Genomic DNA, 26,366 nt, shown 5'->3' with positions numbered 1-26,366 from the left:
GGTTCCCTCACCAATGTGTGGCAGAAGCTGCCGTTCCCAGCGGGTCCCCTGAAGCCTTACAGGGAAAGCACTCCTCCACGTTCCCGGTTTTTCGCCAACCAGAGTCATGATTCCTCCAAGCTGGGGAGCCGATGCTCTGGCCAGGTGGTCACGTGCCCCACACGGAGGCCCTGGAAGTTACCATCTGAACTCAGTGGCCTTTGCAGGGAGGTGGGCCGCCAGGCGTTGCTGGTGCCACATGCCTTGCTCGGCAGTTACTGTGTTACATGCCGGGGCTCAGCCTCCTCGAGACCGCCCAAGGAGCCCTGCGTGGGAGGCTGCGGCAATCCAGGGGCCCTGAACCAGGGGCACGCACGTAGCCTCCGGCACCCAGCTGAGCTCAGAGCCAGTCAGCGCACAAGACAGGACCCTTTATAAGACCCTCCAGAGCCTGGGATGTGCTGCATCTCTCCCTCCGTCTGAGCACGCATGCCCCGGGGTCAGGTGCATAGAAGGCACCCTTCTCCCATGGGCGTGGAGCACCTCACAAGCTCTTTCCAGCCAAATAAAGCCTCGCTGTTCCTCATACAGGCTGTCAACCAATATACTCCTCCGAGTGTTTCCCTCCTCCCCTACTTTTTGTTTGGAAAGTTTCACTGATCCCTCACGCTCCCCTTCTCTATCAGCCTCCTTCCCAGGGCCCGACCCGGCCCCCCCACCCACCCCAGGAGGCTCTTTCAGTCTCCGTCCAGGCTCCCACAGCAGGTGGTGAATCCTTCCCCTCGATGACAGCTTCTAACGGGTGGTTTCGGTGCTGTACTCTCCTCCCAGACCGTGATTCCGTCAAAGTCAGGAAACCCATCGCTTTCTTCTTATACCAGCCCAGGACCTTGCACGGCACCTGGCCCCTGGTCCTTGAGTGCACGGGCTTTAGCCTCCAGGAGCCACACATCGGAGGTTCTGGCCCGGGCACCAAACCAACGAACACGTGGACAGCGAACTGTACCACATAGTGGCACTGGACAGGGCGGATTATTGCTGGAAGCCCCCGCCAGCTCATCTCTCTGGTCCTCATTTTGCTGCCTAAACATGTCTTCATTTGTTCATCCATTAATTCACCCGTTTGTTCATCCATTAATTCACCCGTTCATTCATCTGAGAAGTATTCATTGAGCACCTGCTAGGTGCCCCTGGGCTCAGCACTGGGCATTCCAAGGGGAAAGAATCCCAGCCCTGACCCTGTAGCAACTGTGGGACTGGAAGGAGAGAAGGAAAAGTACACGGGGTGGGGGGGCGGAGGAGAGGGAGGAGTAGAGGGGCTGTCGGACCCACCAGCGAGGCGCATAAGAGCCATCGGGAGCTGAGGGCGTCCAGAGAGATCAGTTTTACTGCAGCTAAGTAGGGGAGACACTGCAAGGGCAGGGTGCCACCAGGACACTGACCCACGTCATCTTCAGTGTGTGGCACCAAAGCCAGGGCTCGACTCAGAAGGAGGGTTGTGTCATCGACTAGAATCCCCAGCCACCGTGCGATGAGGCCCATTACAGATTCTAGGCACAGAGCCGCGGAGACACAGGCCACTAATTTACACCCATCCTCTGTTTTTTTTTTTTCTTCCTGCTAACTGGCACCCCTGTCTGACCTTCCCCGGTCCCCTGACAACCTGGGTGTCTGCCTGGCTAGCAGCCATCCAGAATTTATTTCTTTCCAAGCCCTGGCTGAGACCCAGGACACATGGGGGGTGGGCACAGGGGGATGGGAGCAGGGTGTGCTTATGCAAAGCCTGCCCTTCCATTCAGCCCGGGCCCCGGGATGGGCCCGCTTCCCTCTGAAGTGCCGCCCAGCCAGGAGCGCCGCTCTGCCCTACCCCCTCGAGATACCCAGGCCGATTCCAGTGCAGATGGTATCAGCAGAAGCCAAGTCCTGGGAGGACCCCTCCTCCCTAGCTAATGAGGGGAGCAGGTGAACAAACCAGCAGAAGTGATCAGAGGTGGGAAGTGGCACCAACATTAGATTAAGAATTAGGAGCACTGGGTTCTAGTCCCAACCCTGCCGTGAACGAGCTGGGGGGCACTGGGCGAGCGGCATCACCTCTCTGAACCCGAGGGCTCCTGTTGTCTGAGTGTGAGAGTCTAGCTGTCAGGGCGGCATGTACTACTTTCCGAGGAAAGAGAACCTGGTCCTTATTTCTATTCCACCATTAACCTGTTGTACGACGTTAAGTCAATTCCCGGTAAGGGGTAACCTCTGTGCTGAAGTCAGCACAAATCTGCAGGTCACAGTGCAAGCGGCATGGGATTAAACCTGAGTGGCCGTGAAGACAGGGTCCCACTGAGCCCAGAAAGACATCCTGAGGATCCATGAAGTACTTTCTCCCACGTGCTTCCCACTGCCCCTACCCCAGGATTCCAGTCACCAGGAAGCCCCTGCTCCATCTGCTACAGTTTCTGCCCTCCTCTCGACTTCTGCTATTCCTCTGCACTTACAATCTTCCTCTGCTTAGCCAAAGTCCTCTATGGCCATCCATGACTCAGATCTGCCAGCCCAGTGAGTCCGCAGCTGGGTGTGAGAATTCTCAGCCTTTGGGGACCCAGGTCAGGTCCTCACCTTTTACAAACATGGCGCTGCCTTGCCGGAATGGATGGGACCAGATGCACTCAGTGGGGGTGATGCCCTGCTTCTCCTTGACCCCACAGCAAATGGGTAAAAACCAGAGTCACTGATAGGAGCAACGAGGGCTACTGATCATATAACCCTACTCTTCACTCCTGGGAATAGGGGAAGAAACGCGCAATTAGGTATTCAGGTCTGGACTGGAGCAGAGACCAGCCACAGGAGCCCCTCCAGCCTTTTAGAAAATGCACGTTTGTCTGCTGCAAAATGACAGGGAAACGGGTTTTCCAGAGGCTGGTGGGCATGGCGGAGGATCCGGGGCTGCTTGGCGACGGTCCAGGGAAATAGGAGACTGTGGGGACGGGGCAGGATAGGGAAGAAGTTTCTTTAGACTCAGAAGCCCATCAAAGGAGGATATAAAGAAAAGAAAACTTGAGCGAAGATTCCAGAGGGAGCCCTACTGAGGAAGGGTGCCAGCCAGGGTAAAGGTGAAGACTGCAGCTGGGAGTTGGGGCAAGGAGTTGTTTTCCAGGTACTGTAGGGTGTCAGGCACTCCCAAACCACATAGGTCATGTCTGGTCATGTGGCTGATGATACATTGCTAGGGCAGAACCAGAGTGCCTGGAAATGGAGATCCCATGGAAGGGATGGGGAGACTCAAGGGTCCCCAGATAGCCATGGAAGTTTCTGGAATAACTATAAGAGCAGCACCCTCATAAAAACACTGGTTTTCACAACAGCACTGTAAGATAAGCACGATCATTTTCCAAACTTTACAGATAAGGAATAGAAGGCACAGAGAGGTTAAGAAACATGCCCAAGGTTAACCAGATGATTAGGGCCAGAGCCAGACTTTGAACTTCAGTGTCTTCTTCTAGAGCCTGTGTTCTTAAGCACTATGCAGCCTCTCCACAGTGAACCGGGAAGCTGCCTTCTTCAGGGCAGAGACCGGCCTCTGTTGGGGGGTGGAACCTGCCAGAAGGGCTGGGGACTCCAGGCTGGGGGAACCTGGGGGAGTCCAGCCCCAAGACCCAGCCCCAGGCGCCTGCCACTCTCACAGCTGGCCCGGGGCTGGGGGCTGGGGACCTTAACACTCCACAGGGACACCCAGCCATCCGTTTTAGGCTAAAACTCCCCACCGCAGCCCAGCCTTCCCCAAACTTTTACAAATGCCGGAAGATAAAAGCGCACGAATGGAGTGGGTTTTTAAGAGACCGTGTTTAACATCCAGATCCCTCTGATGTGAGTAATTTGGATGCTGATGCATTTCTGGATTGTTTGTTGAATTATGCATCAGCAGCTTCTGGGGCCATAAAAAGCGCCCCCGTCACGCGGCTGCTCTGAAACCCGCAGCAACGGAGACAGTTGGGTTCACAGTTTGGATCCCGAGATCTGCCTTTGATGATCTCGAACCGGCAGAAAGAGCAGAGCGGAGAGAAGCCGACGGGAAGATCTGGGGAAAGGAAGGAGGGAGAGGAGCTCACTCCTGCCCACGCACCCATGAGAGCCTGTGCCAGGGAAAGACCCAGAGAGGCGGCGAGCAGACAAGAGCTTCCTGGAGGTCCGGTCACCCCCACGGCACATGGAAAGCGAAGGAAGACAGACAGAGCTGGGAAGCCCCCCCCCCCCCCGGTGATGGAGCCAACATCACCCATCATCTCTACTGCCTGAAATGGGCCACTCCTCCAGGTGGGTGCTACCGCGGCGGGGCCTTCCTGCTGGGCCAGGGGCAGTGGCTGCTGTCATCATTTACTTCTTGCTAAGGGCTTTCACCTTGAGGGCAGCCTGGCATCCTTATTTTCGAGGGCAGTATGCCCGTCCGGCGGAGGGCACAAAGCTAGGAGGTGATGACCTGACATCCATGGCTTCTCGGTGGCTGGACTGAAACCGCGCTCTCCGTTTCCTGACTTCCAGCCTCTCTTCCATCAACCAGGGCTTCCCGTCTACCGTAGAGGCTCCCGGCATCTCTGACACACGTCAGACTCATTGCTTCTGCGGCTAATTCCAAGCCCTGTGCCTGGGACAGCTGAAAGCAAAAGCACCAAACCCCTGAGCCAGGCCTCAGCCGGTCCAAAGTTGAGCTCTGCCTCTCGGAAGGTGTAGCCTGGAGCAGGTTATCGAACCTTCTGTGCCTCCGTTTCTTCACCTGCAAAATGGGCCTGGTACCAGTTCTTAAGCTTCATCGAATGAGATAAGAGACCTGAAGCCTCTGCTCGATGTCAGGGGGACAGGAAGCTGTCAGCAGATCCCGGCTGCTGTTGTCATTATTGTGACGCTCCCACAGAACGTTGTGAGTTCAGAAGGCTGATCCCGACGCTGGCCAGGGAAAGCCAGGATGACCTTCCCGCCTTCCCGAGGGAACAGTGTCCTCACCAGGGCCGGTTCTGCTACGTCTCCCAAACCAGGAAGGCCAAGCCGGAAAGCCTCAGAATGTGCTGGAACTGGCCCTGTAGCACTTGCCACCGTGCTTCGTGACTTCACGAAGTCAGCGAGCCAAAACCACCCTCCTGGACGGGCCTAGTTTGGGAGCCTGGGCTCCAGGGACGCAGGAGGGGCCTTTCAGCCCAATTATAAATCAATCTAGCGGCTCTCGCCAAGCCTCTGGCCATAAATGGCTCTAAAAGCTCAGCCTCTTTGGGCCCACCAGGCTCAGGGCTCCAGGACTAATGAGCATCAGCTGTAGGCAGGCTGGTGGGGACAGATGCCGACCTAATGAGCAGGGTGGCCCAGCCTCCCTGCCTCGAGGTGGGCGGGGCTCATGAGCAGGTGTCATTGTCCTGCTGCCCTTTTGCAGAGTGTCGCTTTGAAAAGCAGGGCTGCTGTTATCAAGTGGCATGTCATTACCCCAGCCCGGGGTGTCTTGGATGGCTCGGAAGACCATCCACAAAGACCGGGTACTCTGAGCTCATAACCTTCCATCTCTTGGTTGTGTTGGGGACCAGGCTTCTCTCAAGGTCTCCCAAGCGTGGGCCTGGGAACAGGCTCTAAAGTCCTGGAAGGCCCTCCTTCCCCATGCCACCTGGGTGGTGCTGCATCTCAGTGCAGAAGACTCTGCTAGAACTTTCCTCAGTCACCTCTGGTGTAGTCAGATTCACCAAATACATGGGTTTAGAGTTACCCAAAGTGCACACACGTCAGTGAGGAATTCAGTAAGCGCAAATATCCAGTGTGGTGTCAAACCCCACAGCACACAAGCCAACCTCCCCCAACCCCAGACTTGTAGGTCAGTCAAGGACACAGGCCCTCAGGAGACTGACCAGAAGCATAACTATAACAATGATCATTTATTGAGCTTTATTTTGTGCCAGGAACCGTTCTGAGCCTTTTCGATGTACTAACTTATTCAGTAAATAAAATTGAAATACGCTCAGTAACCAAGGGTCAGATTATAGGAAGGCAGTCAAAGTAGGTAAAGCAGAAAAGAGAACGGTCACATAGACTCACTGGAGAGATTGAGAAAGGCTTCATGGGGAAGGTAGGACCACCTGTCCCCTGCTGGAGTGTGGGATGAATGTTCCAGAAGCAGAAGCAAGCAGACCCAGGCCAGGGGTAGAGCCAGTCCCCTAATGGGCAGATGCTTGTGCTTCACGGGGTAGAGTCTTGGGGCCACATTGTCTGATCTGTGAAAACGTAGGTAGGATGAGATTTCAAAATCAGGGTTTTACTCCTGATTCAAGTTTTCTTCTCTTAACTGTAGCTTCACTGTTTCTTTTTGATTTTCTGTCTGGAAAGTGATTTTTTTAAAGGTACGAGTTATACGCAGTGAAAGGTACAGATCCTAAGTATAAACTCTGATGAGCTTTTAACAAGCGTTCACCTTCACCTGTGTCAAGATCTAGAACACTTCCACAGTGCCTAAAGAATAAGGAAGGTGACTCTTAAAATCTGATTGCTCTGTCCTTAACTCTTCCAGGCCTTTGTGGACTGGAAGAGATCAAAATAATCAACGTCTCCTCTCGCCCAACTCTGGTTCCCCTCCCATTCCAGGAGAAAAAAACAAAATAAAATTAAGCCATATCCAGAGAGACAAACGTCTAGTGTCCCCAGAACCAAGCTTGGTGCGTGGTGGAGAGCCAATGATCCCGATGCTTCTTAAATAAGGGAAGGAATGAGTATCGTCAGATTAAAGTCTCCCAAGAAATTACAGACTCCACTTTCTCTAAGCTCGCCTCTGACATTGACAGTCACGGAACTTTCTGGTCCCTTCTCTTGCAGTTGGAGAGGAGTCCCCAGCAGGAGGAAAAGAGCATTCATTTTCTTGTTAAAGCACCAACCCCTACACTGGACTGTGGTTTCTACAGCAGACCCACGCCAGACTCCAAATTCCAGGTTCTTTGGGAAAGCAAAATGGGGCCTCAGAGATACCCCTCTCCTCCCCAACCCCTGCCGCCCGGCTATTCAGTGGCAATGTCTGTGGTCAAATATGCCCCCAACCTTGGATGGCTTCAGTCTTCCTTCCTTCCTAGCCCCTTCCCAGCGCCCATGCCCTGGGCTGAAGCTTGATCACTCTCAGGCAAAAAGCATCCCAAAGCTTCCAGGAAAAGACAAGCCCCAAGAAGGAGCACTCACGTGCGTGTGGGCATTTACTTCCTAGCCTAATCAGCACCCAGCTGGGGCTGTAACCCACAACTCGCCAGCGCCTCCCCCCACCCCCACCCTGCCACTGAGTCCCTGGGAAAGTTCCCTCTGCACAGCTTGCTGGTGACTGCAGCTTATAAACAGCATAAACCAGCGTTCCAATCAGATTATTTCTCACTTGCAGCATTGCACAAAGAGAAAGAAAATAATGCTGAACATTCTGTTCATGAAAGAAAAAATAGCAGCAGAAAACTGTCACATTGTTTGGTCTATTTTCAATTTCATTCTCGAGTCCTGGAAATAGCTCTTGGTGCGGGCAGGCCAGAGGAAGACTCCAGCAACCTGACACATGGGTCCCGAGTCGGGGTGCCAAGGTCGGGGAAGAGGGAGAGAGGGGTGGGGGGAGCTGCAGCAGTCGGGAGGGTTGCCGGCTCCCAGAGCGTCAGGTGTATTAGCTGGGGAGAACAGGCTCCAGATCAGAAAGGAAACAGAGACCATTACCTGGGGGGCAGGGCTGGATTTGTGAATGGGGTGTGGCTCGCGAAGCTGTGGTTCTTAGCCTCAGTCACATTCTGTGATCGTCTGGGAGTTTCGAAAAATAATGTGATTACAGGGTGATTCCATGAATCTCTGCATGTGGTTAAATTGTGCAGCTCTAAATACGTGTGCAGGGGGGATGCACGCAGGCAAGTACACAAAAAACCTGGCGGAACCTGAATGAGTAGGTTTGGTGGGTTGTATCAGGGTCAATTTCCACTTGTGATATTGCACTACGGTTACGTAAAAATGTGGTCATGGGTTGGGGGCACCTCTCGGTGCCACCTCTTACAACTGCATGCAAATCCACAATTACTTCAAAAGGAAAAGTAAAAAAAAAATAAATAAATGGTGCTGGTGTCTGGCTTAATGAGCTGAGGGTGCAGCCTTTGCGTCAGGGTTCCCACGGCTGCGCAGGAGATCCGGTGGGCGGGCCAGGCTGAGAACGCTGTCCCGGAGCGGAGATGTGGGCTGAGAAGTTACAGCCCCAAGAGCTGCCGGAATGATCTGCATAAGCTTAGGCACCAAAGGCTTAATTAATACCGGTTGAATAAATAAACCAACTGCTATCTCAGGTATTATAGGCATTCAAGGAAAGGGGGAGGAGGAGGAAGGCACCATGGGAGGAAAGGGATCAAACCCGGACTTCACAGAGGTGGGGGGCTCAGAGGTAGGAGCGGGGGAAGGGCACCGCAGGTCAACAAAGAAAGGCTTGAAGAAGGTGTGGTCAGTCCGGGGAGGAGGAGGACGAGGAAGATTGAACTGGGGCATGGTTGCGGAATGAAGGTAGACAGAACCGTGAATAAGAAACTCGCTCCCTCCCGGCCGGCCTCGGGGTAGGTGGATCTCGCAACCACCTGAATCAGCTTCGTGTCCTTGCAAATGGCCAAAAAAAGCGATTGTCAGCAAAAGACAGTTTTCCAGAAGACACTGAGCATCTCTCAGGGAACCCAAATGTGGAGAACTTGGAGAGGCTTCAGAATAGAGCATGCGATGTGTATAAAAGTAAACCAGCCCCCCGCAGGGCTCATAAACCCTCTGCCTATCTGCACTCAGCTGCCTTAGGTAACTCCATCCAGAATCCCACCAAGCACTAGAAAATACCAGAAATGACCTGGAAAGAGTTAAAATAGGAATCCTAGCACCTACACACCAAAGCCAATGCCCTTGACTCCGCGGGTCCCTTGAGGACTCTTTCAGAGCCTCGTTCTTCTTGTTTTACACACAAGTCTAATAAGCCGGATTCTCTATTTCCAAGTTCATGGAAAATTGAAAAGGAAAAATTAAACAGGAGATGCATCAGACAGCATTGCTGACAACAGGGACAAGGGAGAAGTGACAGACAGCCCAACAGCAGAGGGGAGACATGAATCTGCATAAAGCAAGCTGGGCACTCATCTGCAGAAGGCCATCGTACGTAGTAAGGCAGAGGGGCTCCTCTGTGAAGGCGGAGAAAGAGCATTAGGGTGCCCAAGCCCATGTTCCAAACGTCCCACAGAGCCTCTCCTTGCTTTTCTTCGCCTGTTATGGATTTGTCCAGTGTATGGGCAAAGGTGAGCGGCCATGTCTTCATGCAGGCTCCCAGCAGGTAAGGGGCAGCCGGCGACCTTTCTGCTTCCAGAGAATGCCCTCTGCCAAAAACATCAGTGCCTCTTTCCAAACTTGCTTTCTTCCTTTGGAGCATCCACCACTGCCCTCCTATGGCATGCCGAGCAAAGGGCAGGCTGCTCTCAAACTGCGCGGTCTGTGGGGTCAATCGGGCTTAACCGGAAGGCATCCCAGGACCAGGAGAGGCACCTCCCACACCCTGTCCGTGACACCGTTGCTTTGCGTGCGATGGGTCTAGCTGTGAACTCCAACAGCAGCTTGGCCGGACGTGCTGTGTGTCCTTGACCCGGGTGCTTCATTTCTTGCGCCGAGCACCCCTGTCCGATGACCCCTCGCATCGAGCGAGCTGGTGTAGAAGAGCTCGTTAACAAAACACAAATCACGCAGCTGACCCAATGCCACTGCGCCCATGCACAAAACCCACAAGTCTCCTCCCCTTGGTGCTGACCCTGAGCATCTCCTTGGTCAGCTGCATTGCCTTTGCCCTCTGTGTGCTTCAGAACTGCCACACCCACACCCCAGGAAACAATACACAGAGGGGAGATGAGGGAGGACTGGCTGGTCTTTCCCGTGTGTCTCACCCCCAGGGCAGAAGGGAAGGGGACAGAGGCTCCGGACCCCAGGCATCCTGCGGTGTGGCCACGTACTGTCCTCACTAGCGCAACACCTGATCGTGGGTGCCGTGTCCTGTGATCACCCGAAGGGGAGAACTGAGAAAGATAAATTAGGCAGGGAAGGGAAGCTTCTGGAAGCCCCCAGGCACATGAGAGTAAATGAAAGCATCAGCCGAAAACCAAGTAGGCAGGAAGGGGCCTGGGGCCTCAGGACAATGTCCCGCTTTAACTGCTGCGGAAGACTTCTGGGCGGCCTGGTGACACCTGGAAGTCTTCCGTGGGTCCTCAGGCATAAAACATACGCATCTCCCGCTCACTTTTTACTCATCTTGCTTTCTTGCTGTGTCAGCTGGATTCCCGCATCGGCCTGGGTTTAAATGGGGACTTTTGTTCCCAGCTAGCTTCTCTTCTTTCTCTCCTATTCCTCCTCCGCCCCCATTTCTCCTGAAAGTGATGACAGAGGAATACTAACTCCAAAAGGTAGGTCTCTGACTTCACTTGGTGGGGAGGGGGCGTGGGGATGGGAGAGAGAAGAAAGGGGGAGTGTGGGCCCCCGTGTGGGGGGCAGAATTTGAGGGGGTGAGCGGCGGTGGTCACCTGGACCGACCCTGCTGACTTTCAGGGTCCAGGTGTCCAGTCCCCCCAGGCAAAGGCAGATCCGCTTGCCTCCCTGCTGGCTGGTCTCAGGAAGCCACGGGGAGGCTCAGGGCTCTATATTTGGCTCTGTCAGTTCTGAGCAGCAAGGATGGCCCTAGGCTCTGTGCGGGCAGAGAGAAGGGTTTCTTTCACTTCTTTGGTTGCCTCGGGTCCCCAAGCACCTCTGTGATGCAATACGGGTCAGATCCCCTTGGGGAGCTCACCTGGAGGCCTGACCCTATAGAGCTCCATGAGAAGCCTGCACCTTACATAACCCTCAGGAAGGCTGAGAGGAGGCTGTGCGTGAGGCCACATCATTGCAGAATTCCTCCCCGCAGAGCTCCAGGAAACACCCCCAAAAATCTTTGGGAAGACTCCTATCCATCAGGGCCATGGGGAAGTCACCCCAGTAACTTCACCATCGAACCCCATGGGGGACGAGGTGCCTGTGCCTGGCCCTCCCGGGGGCAGAGGAGGCAGCTGGAGCAGAGGACGGTAGCGGGACCGGCGACCGCTCACCCTTTGCCGCAATCCAGCTCTTCCGGGCTCTGAGCCCGGGAGGCACCGGGCAGGCATCACCTGTGACAGAACTGGGACACTGCACGGACAGCGAGGCTGCTTGGGCCCTGTGGGCTGCACCTGGCTGTGAACCGGGCACCAGGGCGGCCACGTGGTACTGGGCCGTGCTTGACAATGGGGCTGTGGAGCCAGGCCGCTTGGTTGGGATGCTAATGAGCTGTGTGACAATGACTTATGTAACTTTCCTGTGCCTGGTTTTGTCTGTCGTGAAAAGGGGGTGATAGCAATAGTGCTACCTCACAGGGTTTGTATAAAGATTAATTGAGATAATCCGTGTAAAGTGCTTGGAATAGCGCCAAGCCTGGATCAGTGCCCGTGGAGGCTCCGATCGCTGCTCTGATGACCACGGCTGCTGTCTGTCCTTCCTCTCTCTTCCGCCGCCTCCTCTTCTCCTTCCTCCTTTCATTCTCCCTCCCCATCTTCCTCCCCGTTCTGCTTCTCCTCTCTCTCAGGGCTCAGACCAGGGGCATGGAAACGTGGGAAGACAGGGCTGCAGAAGGTGAATAATGCAGAGGGAGGGATGCTAAGGGTCTCCCTGACACCCCCATTATCCCCCAACTGGCTACTCCATGGATGGTCCCGCTTGTCGAGCTGAGACCTGCTCCTCCCCTTCTGCTCAGGGAGGTCACTGGAGTGGATTATTTGCACAGAAGACAGAAGGGGCAGCTGGGGACGTGTGTGTGTGTGTGTGTGTGTGTGTGTGTGTGTGTGTTGGTGGTGGAGGGGGTGTTGGGGGGGGGGTGTTATACACCTTCCCTTCTCAAGGATGCATGTTTTCACCCCAAAGCTCTTAGAAGTTATTTGCTAAAAGGTGGTGCTTCCAGCAAGATGAGGGCAGCATGAGATCTGCTGATTGGAGCATGAGATCTGCTGGTTGAGAGCTTGGTTTTGAAACGGGCCCCTACAAGGTGTTTGCCCATAACTTCACGGAGTTTCAGGATCCTTGCACAATGACGGGGTAGGCTGAGACTGTTCCTCCAGCTCCTTCTAGTTATTAAATTCCAGGTACTGGGGTTCCTTTCCTGCCACAGGGACTCAACAGGAGACTCTGAGCGGCCACTTGTCTCCAGCTTAATTACTCCTCGATTCAACCTCCTGAAAATAGCCAGAGGAACTGGGACCTGGGGAAGGGGAAAGGGAAATGGAGGGTCCCAGCTGCCTGCTGGCCTGGAGAGGATGGGTAACAGGTATTTGTCATTCCGGGGTCGGGGGTGGGGGGGGGGCGGGAGGCATTGGTGTGCAAGATCCCTGAGTCAGGAGCCCGGACCACAAAGTCAGATCCAGGGGGATGAGCGGCCACCCCCAGGCCCCATGGCCCAGGTGGTGTTTCTGACTGTCACCACACAAAGCTACGTGGCCCGGAACATACACTGTGAGGACACAGGCAGAGCCTCCAGGGTCCTTTTCCCTCAGCCTCTCCATCCTACAGAGTCATTTCGAGGCTTTGATTGCGACCAACCCAGGAGATCTTGTTCACATCGCAACGCAGGATAAAACAAAGCTTTTCATGAAGACAAGCCTTGCCCTTGCTACCTGCAATGCACTCTATTTTCTTACTCTGTTCCATGATTTCAAATGTGGGTCACAGCCCAGTAACCAGACTTAGCGGCACACGAAGAGGTTGTGACCCCCCCGTTTGGAAAGCACTGTTGGAGAGGCAGGGAAGTGACAATGACTTTACAAGGCTACAATGCAAAGACTCCGTTTTGCAGTGGGACAGACTGCCCGACAAATGCAGAGACCAGATGTGCCCAGGGCTAAATTGCATGGTGAGAAAGTCTCTCCTGCCGCCTGGGCACAGACAGGGGTCCGGAATCACTCTGATGACTAACTCCCAGCGTGCACGTGACCTGGCTCATTAGACAAGGGTAGCACGCATCTCCAGCCACACGGTAGCCCATGGATCCTCTTTGTGGGCCGTGGATGAAGCAGCCTTGGGTAAGTCATTGACGTTCTCCAAGAGCGTCTTCAGAACTGCAGTCAGTCTCTAAACTGTTGCACTTGAGGTTCTTCCCCTCACTTCTGAGATTTTTAGGACTGTACTGACCCAGACCCTTCCTGATTTACCTGCTGTTCACCTTCAGCTCTTCTTCCCACTTTTTGGTGCTAAAGGACACCTGAGAGCCTCCTTGACACCCAAGTGGCTGGAAGGACCACTCCTCCGACCTCTTGGATTCCGAGAAACTGCTCTCTTCTTGCCAAAATGTCACTCCTTTGGGCATACTTGATTTTTTTTTTAATCACATTACAAAATATATAAAACTTTAGGCAAGGGCTTAGTGTTCACCAAATCCAGATTCCTGCTTTGCAGGTGACAAGAGGATGACCAAGGGAGGCTGGTGACGTGCCTGGAGCCACACAGATCACTCGAGTCAGGGCCAGAATTTAGCTGGTCCGTCTCCCAGGCCCCGGCATCCCTCACAATTTCCCCATAAAGGACAGTGAGAAGGGTCACCCACCCATGTACGAGCAGGGAAGGCTGAGGGTTTCCCAGGGGAACTGAAATGGACCGAGTGATGATTTTGAGGGCAGACCCCAACCTTCTCATTGTCCCCTTTTCTAACAACAAGGAAAACAAGCCCAAGCAGGATCTTCACTTCCGTAAGGACCAATCATCCCAGTGTCCTCCTGTTCCCTACAGAGCTGCAGGGGACAGGGGGCTTTAGAAACATCTACACTGACAGGCCTACATTTGTGGGTCTGGAGAGACGGACATTAACATTCTCATTTGCTCTGAGAGGTCCCTGCCTGCCAGAACGCCCTGCCGTGAGCAGGGGCTCATTATCTCAGCCGGCCTTTTCCCCCAGCCTGGCTGAGATGGCCTGACCCTTGCTGGGAAACCCACCCCCAGGACTGGGAGGACTTCTGAACAGCAGGGCTGAGAAGGACTGACGTGATCTTTCGAGAAGCCAAATGAGCCACCCTGGGGACTGTCACAGAATGGTGCCTCAGCCCCATTTTCCATCAAGAGACATGTGTTTATGAGTCCACTGATCCAACACCCTGGTTTCCCCACGGTTGGACGTGCTTTGCATGTGCACACGCACGTGCACCTGTCCATGCATGCACATAACTGTACATACACACACATGCATGTGAGCACACAAATGGCTCAGGTCCTACATTCTAGCAGGCCCGTCAGAGATCAATCCACCCTGCTTTATTTGTATTCCTTGGGCTATGTCACTATATCTATCCCTGTCTGGGGTGTAGACATCACTTTTAGGGTCTGGTCCTAGCCAACTGGGTTACACGGGGCCAATTCTTTGCTTTCTAGGATAGATCTAGTGTTTCGTTGGCTTTTCAAACATGTTTAATGGGACTATTTATTCACATCAAAATCTCCATTGACTCACAGCTATACCTGAACTTAGAACACTGAGATTTTTCACATCAGAAATGAGAACTGTCTACCGCATTAACAAAGATTTAATAAAATTTCATAGCCTTCTAGTGGAAGCATAAATTGGAACAATACGTTTGGAAAACGATTTAGTAATAGATCGCCAATCCTTAATGTGTTTATACTCTCTGACCTAGAAACACCACTTCTGGGATTCTAGCCAAAGGAAATAGTTGGAAACACAGGGATTTTTAAAAAAAGGAAAGCAAACCTTTCCACGTAATTATTTTCCTATTAGCATTGTTTATAATTTGAGAATGAGAAGTGACTTAAATATAAAACAATATGGGAGTAGGTAAGTAAATCATGGTATATTCGCATAACAGAATTTTAAGCACATGTTTAAAATTATGTTTATGAAGAGTTTGTAACAAGTGGAGAAACTACTTGAGTTACAAGGTTTTGCTAAACAGGCCAGACCAAAATTATACAGGTGTGTGTGTGGGTATATATGTACACACAGACATGATACATACATATATGATCTCATATATGTCTTTACACACACATATATGATTTTCTTTCTGGACTTTTCAGCAAATGTATATATGTATACACACACACATAGAATAATATCAACTATGGGGAGTAATTAATCTAAAAATTGAAAGGAAGTATTAACAATGATTGTGGGTGGTAACATCCTGGGTACACATTTTCTTTGATATTTTTCTGTATTTTCCGAGTAAAACCAATAATTTTTCTCTTAAATTCTTTTTTAAACTCGAACCAGAAGAGACGTTAGGGACAGGAAGGGCCGGTCACGTCCTTGCCACCACCCCTGCAGGTGACCTCAGGGAAGTTATATGAATTTCTCGCCTGCTTCACTCACTGCGGACTCCCTTTCTTTATCTCCACAGGGAGCGTGTGGGACCCCATGACCTCTAAAACCCTCTCTGCTCTAACCCTCTGTGCCTTGAAGGATCCTCCTCCCGTGGTTGAGAATGGGATCTCAAAAAGCGGACCAAGAGGCGTCACCATCTCACGAGTAAAATACTATAATCACGCTAACCAGCGGTGGACTTGGAAGGGTTTGCTAGAAGACGCAGCTGCTCTCACCCAGTCAGCAGAGAAACGTGCTGACATGGTGTCCTTGGGGTTGGACATCTGGAGACAAACACCCAAATGAAGGGGGTCACTGGCAGCTGTGCTGCAAAGCCAGGAATCGCTGTTGGGGGAGACACATTTACAGCACTGGTTCTCCATTGGAGAGCCCCCTGGAAGCGGATCTCCAGGGCTTGGACGAGGTGGCAGGGTGACCCATGCGGGGACAGAGGGACAGAGCTCACACTCAGCACTTGCCCCGGCAGCTCTAGACCCTAGGCTTCTCCCTTTGGCCAGCCTCCATGGATTTTTTAAAATATTTTTTAAAGATTTTATTTATTCATTTGACAGAAAGAGAAAGCACACAAGCAGGGGAAGCAGCAGACAGGGGTGGGGTGGGGGGAAGCAGGCTCCCAGCTGAGCAGAGAGCCCCATGCAGGGCTCAATCCCAGGACCCTGATTTGACCTTAGCCAAAGGCAGATGCTTAACCAACTGAGCCACTCAGGCGCCCCACCGATTTGGGTTTTTTTTTGCGTCTGTTTTGAGCACGAGGGCACCTCCTTAGAAGCAATGTGTCATGTTTCTGAGTCCTGGGACCTCAGCGGTATTCCTGGCCGCCCTAGAAACCTGTCCCTCTCTTGATGAGGCCACAGCACCTGGAGAGTTCACAGGGGAGGGGAAGTGAGGAGCATCTACATCCTGGACCAGCTTTCCACCCAGGATGAGAAGACGGCAGGATCTCACAACCGTCTTCTGAGGCAGAATATTCAACGTGCCTATTTACGTGTAATTGTAACTCTCCGTTGGACCTGGGCCATCTTTCCTGCAGTTTGGAGGAAAAACGTCTCGTTCAGAGCTGACATTCAGCCAGTTATGCACGAGAAAGTTTACCTAGCGAAATATTTCCCCAACTGGTTGGTAGGAGGCCGCGGCCTTCCGATGCCTCCCTGGTTGCCCCAACCGCCCCACCTCCTCCCCCCAGGGCAGCCCCCAAGGACCTCCCTAAGCTCCATCTCCTAAAGTGCTAATGCCTGACCTCGCAGGAGACTTCATGCCCTTCGTGGTAAAATGTGCTGAAGGTCACCTCTCCTGCCCCCACTTCCTGAATTGAGCCCATGGGTTGACAGAAGCTAGGACTTGAAATCCTCGCAGGGAGAGTTGGGTTTAAAAGTAATAAGGACACATTTTGGTTTGGCTCACCAAGCTGTCTCTACTGCCTAGGGGAGAGAGCACGGGATGGCAGGAGGGATGGGCAAAGGGGTGGTGGGGGGTGGGGAGAGATGGGGTTGGGGGTTGGGTGACTTCCACTGAGCCCTTGCCCCATCCCCAGACCCGCTACCATTTTCTACCCTCACCAACCACCATCCGGAGGGCCAGAGGGTGCCAGGGATCTGCCTGAACTCCTGGCCTTTCCCTTTCTGGCCGTTCATCTGTTTGTCTACCCCCTCCCCGCGGGCTTGCCTCGCGGGCTTGCCTCTTTCTCCTGAACAAGGAATCCACTGATAGCCAAACATCAGATGTGAGCCCCCGGAGCTAACAGCCCCGTCCTCAGCAGTGTCTTCTAGAAAAAGTCCCGGTGTCTCCACTGTCACCCCAATCATGTCTGTTGGTGATATGATCTAGCTGCCACAAACGAAAGGAACACAGGGGTGTTTAAGGCACAGAAATGTTTAGAAATGGAGAGAGGATGAAAGCAGCCAGGCTGTGCCTGTAGGTTTTCACATGAATGTGTTCAGATCTGGCAGAGAAAGGAGGACCTTTAACTTCTAATTAACGAGTTGCTCCTCCTGGGCAGACAACCCCCTCCCCCCACCCCGCCACCACTACCATTTCCCTCTCTGCAGACGAAGGCCCAAGTTCTCCCAGAGCCGGGCGACTCTCTGCACAGGCTGCACTTCCCCGGGCTCCTTGAAGCAGCTGCCACCAGCTGCAGTGCGTGCTGGCTCCTCTCCACCCTGCTTGGGCCTCAGCCCTGAAATCGCTCATCAACAACTTGTTCCGATGCGTAATTGACAAGACCATAACCTCTGAAGGACATTTTATGGGCTTGGCTCTCACCATCGAATCTATCTCAAGTGAAACTGCTTTCCGTTTACTGACACCAAAGAGCCTGGAAGATAAGAACCGGGGTGGATGATGACGTTACAAGCGCGGTGGTTGTTGAAATCTGTCTTATCAACAGGTTTTGGCTAGGTTCTGATTTCAAGTTCTGCCCCAATCGCAGCAAGAGCCCTGTGAGTCCAGATGCCCTATTTAGAGCTACATCATCTCAATAAACACAGAGGAACAGAAAGACACAAATTAATGATGTATCAAGAAAAACATGAGCAGAAAAGGAGACCCAGAGGTTCTGGCATTCAACCCACTGCCCCAAACCCCTCATTCGGATTCCATTCTTCACCACCTTTACTTTCTGTTTCCATACCACAGTCTTTCCAGGGGCTTCATCTCTGGATCCTCTAGATCTTTCTGTTTGGACTATGAAAGAGCCCAATTTCTACCCACCAATCTCATCCCCTAGTGCCTTGACCACCTGGACATTTCTGAAATGGCCTCGCTCCTTCCTACCTCTCTAAAGTCAACAAATGCTCCCTTTCCTGAAATTCCCAGGCCCTCAAGGGAGCTCAGCTCTCTCTCTACTTCCCAGACCCCAGAAGGGGACCCCTGCCTAGAGACCTCCTCTTTCCACCATCATTCATGGCCGTGCCTTGTCATTCTTTAGGTGTCAGAGAGGATATTCCTGCCTTTCATTTGACATAGACCCCCAAGCCCGATTAGCTTCTGTTTCAAAGCCCTATTTGTACCTTTCGGAGTTCTTATACCTGCTTGTCATTATTATTATTATTATTATTATTATTGGGTTTTGTTTGTCTGTTTCGTCTCCCCCTCTAGACCTTGACTCCACTTGTTGAAGGAATAAATGAATGAACCGGACAGATGGAGGAAATCATGTGCCTCCTGTGCACGTGCCTCCTGTGAGACCACATTGAGCAAGACAGATGCCCTCATGGGGCTTAGCGTCTTGCCAACAGAGGTCCTGCGGGAAAACGAAATCTCGAGAGACACCCGCAGAGGCTAAGGACCAAGACCTGGGCAGGAGGAAGGGGACGGCATTGCACATGCTGATAGCTAAGTCTGGGATAAGTATCCCACAAAATCTATTAGTGTTACCAGCAGAGAGGGCAACTGCTTTTTAATAGAAGAAGATCTTCCTTGGAGGCGATTACGAGGCCCTGATAAGGATCAGGTGACATGTTGAGGTTTTGCAGATGGATTAATGTCTGTTTTCATCTCGTTGCTTGCGGCATGTGGGAGTTCTTGGTTTTCAGGGAGAAGATGGGAGAGAGAGTCTCTGCAGAAAGCAGGCTGGGCGGGATTCTTGTGGGTGCTACGGTGGGAAGCCTCTGCCTGCCATGGGTCACAAAGAAAGCTGGAAAGAAAACCCGGGCAACTGGGAAGCAACCTCCATGCGGAAAACACCAGCCAAGATTCTGGTAAGACCCTCCCCTTCCCTTTCCTCCCAAACCTCAGGAGTTTGCCAGCGGCGCAACAAATTATTACTGCTATGGAAGAACCCCTGGGGAAGAACAAGGGTCTGGGGGTCTTTAGAGGTCAAGTCACTTGATAACACAAAAATATTGCAGGGATTGAGGGGCTGGAGAAGAAGGAGGGAAGGAAGCAGAAAAAGAAGGTGCATTTCTCTGACACAGCTCATCCCAAATGCTGTCTCAAACCTGAATACTCTTGTTAGAAGATACTATTCATCCCTTGGTTTCACGGAGAGGTAAACTGAGGCCCAGGTCAAGTCAAAGGTAGACCCAACCACAACAGAACAGAGTCTGTCTCCTGCCTCACTGCACTGTGACCCGGGACGCACACACAGTGAACCTGTAGACCGTGACTCTGAAGATTCCCTGGGTCCGGTCGGTCCCTCCGAGGGCCATGAGGTTGCAGCCCACAGGTTTGCTAGCCCGTTTTCCATCCTGAATGACACAGGGTTCCCGGAGAGGGTACCAAGGTCTCTCAGGTATCGAGACATGAGCAGGCAACCAGGGCATCTCTAGAGCTGCAGCGATGAGCCTGGGGGAGGGTCCATGGGCTGCTTCTCCCACCAGGTGGCAGCAATCAGGCCCGATGCCAGTGATTTTTATGCTCTTCACCCCTCACCCCTGCCCAGGCAACCCGCTGCCCACACCTCTAAGTTCTACCTCTTGACAGACTCACTCTCAACATAAACCGAATGGGAAGGGTCAACCTCAATGGAAAACGCACCTAAGTGATTTGGTGGTCGCTTGTCCGTGGGGTTACCACACACCGTTGGTCGCCTGCAACAGTCCCGGTTTATGTGAGCGGTCTAGACAAAACAGTAATAATGCCTCCTTTTACTTGCAACACTCTTCCAGTCTGGACAAGAAATGCTTGGGTCTTCCTACTTTTAATGCACCCGGACACTCAAGTGTTATATATACACCCATAGAGATGATGTTATTTTAACAAACGGATACCCATTACCGTGAACACCCCTCACTTCCATGTCCTGTATCAACCACCCACCCAACACAACTCTCACCGTGCCACACACAGCGTGCAACCGTCAATGCGACACCCATAGACACCCACAGACAGCATGCACCCAGCCACGAGCCACACTCTCCTACTTCTAATCACACCAGAGTCTCCCAGCCACAGCAGACATGGCTTTCTCCCTTCCACCGTTCAAGCCTAGACATAACCACGCGTATCTCGTAATTTGGGGGAGCACCAGGACAAATGCTCCCGTGCGGGCATCCATCCCAGTCAACTAAGCCTTCAGGGATTTAAAACAGAAAGGCCCTGGCTGTTATAATGGCTACAACCTTGTAAGGACATGAGTCCAAGTTCATTAAGAAGCTCCGTGCAGATGAACCCTGTTGCCGCTGTGATTAATAATCATAATAGACAGTCAGCTGGAGGGCTTCCCAGCTGCGCCTCCCAGGGCCCGGTTCTGGGATCCCCTCTCTAGCCACCAGTGAGTAATGGTTGGGTTTATTGGAAACTCTCTTTCCATTTTTTATGGCTTCAATTAAGTGATGGGGAGAATCCATCATGTAACCTTCTTGCTGCACTGTTAAAGACTTCCAGAGGGGAAAATATTTATCAAACCCCAAACCATCAGAGGAGAGACTGCGGTAAACCTAACAGGAGGCTGGGGTAGCAGAGAGGTGGCTGAGGTGGCAGAGAGAGGAGACGAAAATATCCACACAGAGGTTTCCTGCCTGGACAAAATCCACACTACAAAAACTCTGCTCATTTCACAAACATCAGGCTGCTTTTCCCGCCTCACCGCCAAGTCCATATCCCCACAAAGCATTCCATGAAGTACCCCAGTCATGTGGACTCCTGGAGCCCAACAGGTTGAAGGTGGCGACAAGAACAGAGACACTGGTATGAGGGGTCCTCATCCCAGGAGGGAACGGGAAGTTCGCATGATGGGAGGTTCCGGGCGCTGCACTGTCCACAGAAACATGGCGCCCGCTTGAAAAACTGCCCACATTTCTCATGAAACCCATCCCTGTATTGATAAGAATGCCAAAGGACCCGTTTTCTGGTTGTAACTACAAGTGCTTCCCAATGCCAAGGACAACAAATCCTTTCCCAATCAATTCGTTAGAATCCACAACCTCCTATCCTTGGCCCGAAGTTGGCCCTTTCCCTCTCCCTGACCTCTGCCCAGGCAGCCCTCGTGGTAAACGGAGCTGGCTCTTTTTTCTTCCCTTTAAATTATTCACACCCCAATCTTGGCCACTGGCATTAATCTTTCATTTGCTATTTAGACATCCGATTCCTGGGGCAGGATTGAGAAGCGTCGCTTGGGAGATGGCGTTGGCCGGAGGGGAGGACTGAGGGGAGTGGGAGGCCTGCAGAGTAACAAGGGTCTGCCTAGGATTAATGGGGTCATCACCCTGTTCCCCATTGCCCAGAGGAGGAGAAGCCAGAGACAGGAGACACAGATGTGTCTGAAGGAACGAAATCCCAGTTCCAACTGCTTTGCGAGGAGTGTGTGCGTGTGTGCACACATATGTGTGTGTGTGAGGACGGACTAACTCCCTCTCAGCTCGCAACAGGGTGGGCGCTGTTAGGACACTTGACTCTGGCCTGGTGCAGAGCACAGAGGTACAGGGAGAGATGGTAGCTGGGCAGGGAGAACAGGGATCAAATACAAAAGGACACCCATGTGAGCCCAGGGAGACACACGATTGTCTCCATCTGCTACGTAGTAACAACAGCAGGTTACATAGTATTCGTTCTTAAGTCTTCACTCTAAGAGAAGAGAGAAGATGGAAACGAAATTCCTCTCCCCTCTTCCTCCTCCTTCTCCTCCTCCAAAGCTAACATCTACAGAGGCCAGACACTGTGTTAAATGCTCTGGGTTCATTATCCAGCTAATACCCACAGCCATGGTAGCAGGTGGGCCCCTCGGGAGCCTCCGTGAACCCTCAAGGAAACTGAGGCTTGGAAGAAGTTAAGTAAATTGCTCAAGGTCCCACAGACCTCATGAGTGGTCAGGAGGATTCGAGCAAAGAAGTCAGACTCCAGATAGCAAGCTCTTAACCAGAGATGGAAGAAGAGATAAACAGACGAACACAAGAGTGACCCAGGAGTGTTGGCAAAAGCGGTTAGCGATATGCAGTAAGGTAGTTACTAGACACATGTGTTAAGTGAAAATTAAATAAAATTTAAGGTCCCTTCCTCAGTCCCATCAGCCACATGTCAAGGGCCTCCTAGTCGCGTGTGGCCAGTGGCTGCCTTAGGGACCAGAGCCCACGTGACTCTCGTCATCATCCCTGAGGGTTCTACTGGCTGGCGCTGGGTGGGAGGACCTGGAGAGATGCCGGCAGTGGAACGGCCTTCAGGAGGAAGAGCTACAGGAAGGATGGTGGACAGGGGAGCTCGATGTAGAAGGGAAAGGAAACGGGGCAGCAAGGAAAGGAGAGAGTGAAGCAGCAAGACCGATCAATAGGTTGGCGTCATTACCAAGTGAGACCTCACTCAATGTCACAGAAGGAAGAGTCCTGAGGGTCTGAATGCCAAACCCCTTCTCCTCACCACCGAGCCCACTTGTCCTGGGTCACATGGTCAGCTGAGGCCCGGGCTCTTCCCACCCAGCCTGTCACCCTGGGCCCTTCCCATCCACCCTCATTCTCGAGTGCTCGTGAGACGTGGACCCAGAGGCCGTTGGCGTCATCATCTCACAGCACTCGGACTCCTCACAGGTAGGTTTTGTTTGGGAGAAATAACTGTCATTACCCCTCTTGCTGCGTCTTCCCTTGTGATGGCACAAGGCTGCCCAAGAATGACAAGTTGGGTCTTCGTGAACGAGCAGGCATTGGAAAGGGAAGTGGTCGACTTGGAGGTTGGGAAGCAGCCAAGTAGGACTCTGTGCTCCACTCTGTCCCTGGGGTGGGACTCAGGGCATATGGCGGGCCGTCAGTAAATACTTCTCAGGTAAACCAGTGACCGGTTGGTTGGATAGATGACCTCTGTCACAAAGTCCCTGAACCACTGTATAGCCTAGTGCCACACCCCCGCCCCCCACACACTGCCTTTCATGCACGCCCAGGGGCTTCTCCACAGATCACCGAGAGGGGACGATGGCTCAGAATATAGGACAGATTCAAGTGCAATTCAGAGCCCAATATTAAAGAGTGGGTGTACCCTACTGATGCCTGGACAAAAAAGGGGTTGGTGTCTCTGCAAAGGAAAGTTGCCAGAGGCTGTGTTGCTTGCACTAAAATCCACAGACTATCTCTTAGGGTAGGTTTATAAGTGTTCTCCAAGGACCCCTGCTTCCTTTCTGGCCTCGGAGATCATTACCCACCTCACTGTGCGAGGCCAGCCCATCCTCCTGACCTCTCTCTTACGGACCAGGGCTGTGGGGGAGCCTCTGACAGTCAGAGATGAGACGGCAGAAGGTGGCCCTCATCAGAAGGCATTATTGGGCATCATTTTCCTCACCACCCAAAGAACCTGGTTCTCTCCCCTCCGCAGAGGGCCCGCACTTGGGTCTGGGGCTGCCTCCTTTGCCTGTCTCTAGACCCCTGCTCCACAGTGTTCCCTTAAACTCCATATTCGGCCATTCAAAGGATAAAACTGTTTTGAGACAAAATGAGAAATGTCAGGATATAGACTCTGTCCGGTAGATAAGGAATGAGGTAATGCTTTAGCTCACAAATTCCTTGAGGGTGGAGATTTTAATTTTGTATCCCTTAAATCTTAATCGTGATGTGCAGGAAAAAAAGCCAGGGCAAGTCATAAGCAACCAATATAAGGATGAATAGATAAATAAGACAGACAGAGACAGAGACATGGGGAAGGAGGGACCCCATTGGCACCAAACCTATTGCTCCGGCTCATACCCAGTCTATTGTATCAGCTCTGGGAAGGCTGACTTGCTCCTTGGTTCCAAGTCTCTGTTCTCCTTCTGGAGGTCCCCCATCTGCCTCCTTCAGCTCTGTGGGACACTGCTTTCTCTTGAATTGCTCTGCTACTCATCCTCTGAGCTCAGTCTTCCTTGGTCATTTTGGTTTATTTGGATAAAATTCCCCTAATCCATGGTCCCTCGTGTTTGAGACCTTTTGAGACCATTTAGCCATGGGAGATTCTGGGTGCTGAAGGCCTTCTAGTGGTCATCCACAGTCAAGCACCAGCCAAGCCTGCCCCCAGAACTCGTGGGCCCCCCAACTCCCCCACAGCCCCGGAAGCGGCCCTTAGCTGCCCTTTTGCTCCTGTTGCTGCTCGTTTTATTACATTTTATGAGAGACAGACCATACCCTTTCTCAAGATCCTAACATGACTTGAACTTTAAAAAGAGGTTCTCCTCACTGTCCATCCAGGTTCATTCATCCTTCCTACAAGATCCACCATCCCAGAGGTCTACACCATCCCAGAGGTCTACATCCTATCACAGTCACCACAAATGCTTGGACCCGTCACCTATCCATCGCTCCTCATTTAAAGAAGAGTGCTGTTTTCTACCATGATGTGAGGGTTGGAAGCCTCCTGATGAACATGCCTCTTAGGCCTTCTAAAAGTTTCAGTAATCAGGATGTACCCAACCCAGCTTAGCTTTTAAGGCCTGGAATAATCTGCTCCAGACAAAACATACTGTATTACAATGACCGTTGTCACCTGGCCCTTTAAGGCTGTCATGGAGAGAACGCCTATGGCTAATGACACTGAGGATGTGAAGTTTGGCTAAGCATTCGGTCACAGACGCACTATCTGAAATTCAACAGACACACTGGGCACAGCTGGGAGGAGAGAGGAAAGCAGGTAGCCTCATTCTCATTCTGCCTCTAAGACCAAGGCAAATGCTCTCGCACGAATCAATGTTTTCCTTCCATTGCATAAAGAAAAATCGGCAGTGATGGGGGCGGCGGGTGGAAGAACAGAAGGAAAGGACAGGGACAGAGTGAGGTTGGGACGGGGAGAGGAGTGGGGGAGGGGAAAGGTTCTACCAGATTCTTCCCCTTCACTTCCTCCATGCCTGAATTTCTGTTCCTTTCTAATGGCTGGGGCCAGTGATGTGCTCCCATTGATTGCTATTGATGTTTTTCAATTATATCCGTGACACTTTTGGCAATATGTTTGTCCACACAAAGCCTTCTCGGATCTTGGCTCTTGTCACCTCGCACAAAGAGCTGTCCCTCATCCCTCCGTATCAGCTGTCAATCGAAGGGGTCAGGGAGGGAGTGATGTGTCCTTGGTCCTGGGCTTGCTTTGTTTCTCTTTTTCCACTCAAGAGGGTACAGTCCTCACTCTTTGCCCCCTGGGGAGATGGAAACCTCCCTCTTCAAGGGGGAGAGAACTGGGTGGAAACAAGGGAACGGCCCCACCTGAGGTCAGGTGTCACTCACTTCGCAGCCCATGGTGACCGTTGTTGACAAGAGTGCTCTGTGGGGAGAGATGTGGAGAATCCTGGCCACCAGCTTAGCCTGATCCTGGGCTGTCGGAACAGACCCTTATCCCCCTGAGCAGAGGTCAGCGAGAGGCCCTCAGCCAAGTGTTATCCCTGATACCAAGGGGAACAATAGTAGATCTCCTAGGTTCACATAGACCGATAGCTTTTCAGCATTTTTCACCAAAACCCCTTACTAAGAAAAACAGTTCTCCTCATGACTGAGTGTAAACATGCCTATTTAATTGAAATAAAAGCTTAAGGAAAGAAAAAAAATGCGTGAGGAAAAATTAGCCTTGCAACAAGTGATGGACTCTGGTGTTTTCTGTCCACTGCTCTATTTTTCTAGACTTACTTTTAATACGGATCATGTTCCACTAAGTTGATTCACGACTGACTTAGGGGTTATGACCCGCAGTTTGAGAAAATACTAGACTAGACTGGGGTCAACGAACTTTCCTATAAAGGGCGGATAAGAAATATTTTCAGCTTTGCAGGCTGAAGGCAGCCACAGACAATAAGTAAACAAGTGTGACCATGTTCCAATAAAACTTTACTTATGTGCACGGGAAGGCACATTTTATTTAATTTTCAGGTGTCATGAATTTTTTTTTTTTTAAACCGTTAAATAACATGAAAACCAGTCTTGGCTCACAGGTTATATACATCAAGAGGCGATCCAGACTTAGCCTGGGGGGCCGCAATTTGCTGACCTGTACCCCCACAACGTCACCAATGTCTAGGGCATACTGCCAGTTCTCTTCTTCAAGGGCACTGGCTTCTATGAATAGGTTGGGGTGTAGGGAGTTCCCGACAACCTTGCCATTGCTGCCCACA

The 26,366-nt window shown here is 52.1% G+C and overlaps 1 protein-coding gene across 4 annotated transcripts in view; it reads right to left on the bottom strand.

Moving 5' to 3' along the window:
- Positions 1-26,366, bottom strand: part of PLXNA4 (plexin A4) — a 419,828-nt gene that overhangs the window by 246,135 nt on the left and 147,327 nt on the right. Inside the window, exon 4 of one of the 4 annotated variants that reach the window (XM_082693999.1) lies at positions 15,937-16,415. The exons of the other annotated variants lie outside the window; for them this stretch is intronic. Coding sequence (XP_082550125.1) covers positions 16,212-16,415 — 204 coding nt within the window. The 3' untranslated portion in view covers positions 15,937-16,211. Of the gene's footprint in view, positions 1-15,936; positions 16,416-26,366 lie in introns of those variants that run through there. 4 annotated transcript variants of the gene reach the window in all.

This window comes from Mustela nivalis (genome assembly GCF_964662115.1).
Source record: "Mustela nivalis genome assembly, chromosome: 12".
NCBI classification, from domain to species: domain Eukaryota; kingdom Metazoa; phylum Chordata; class Mammalia; order Carnivora; family Mustelidae; genus Mustela; species Mustela nivalis.
The sequence above is the reverse complement of the archived record's forward strand: the minus strand, read 5'-3'. Positions and strand labels throughout refer to the sequence as shown.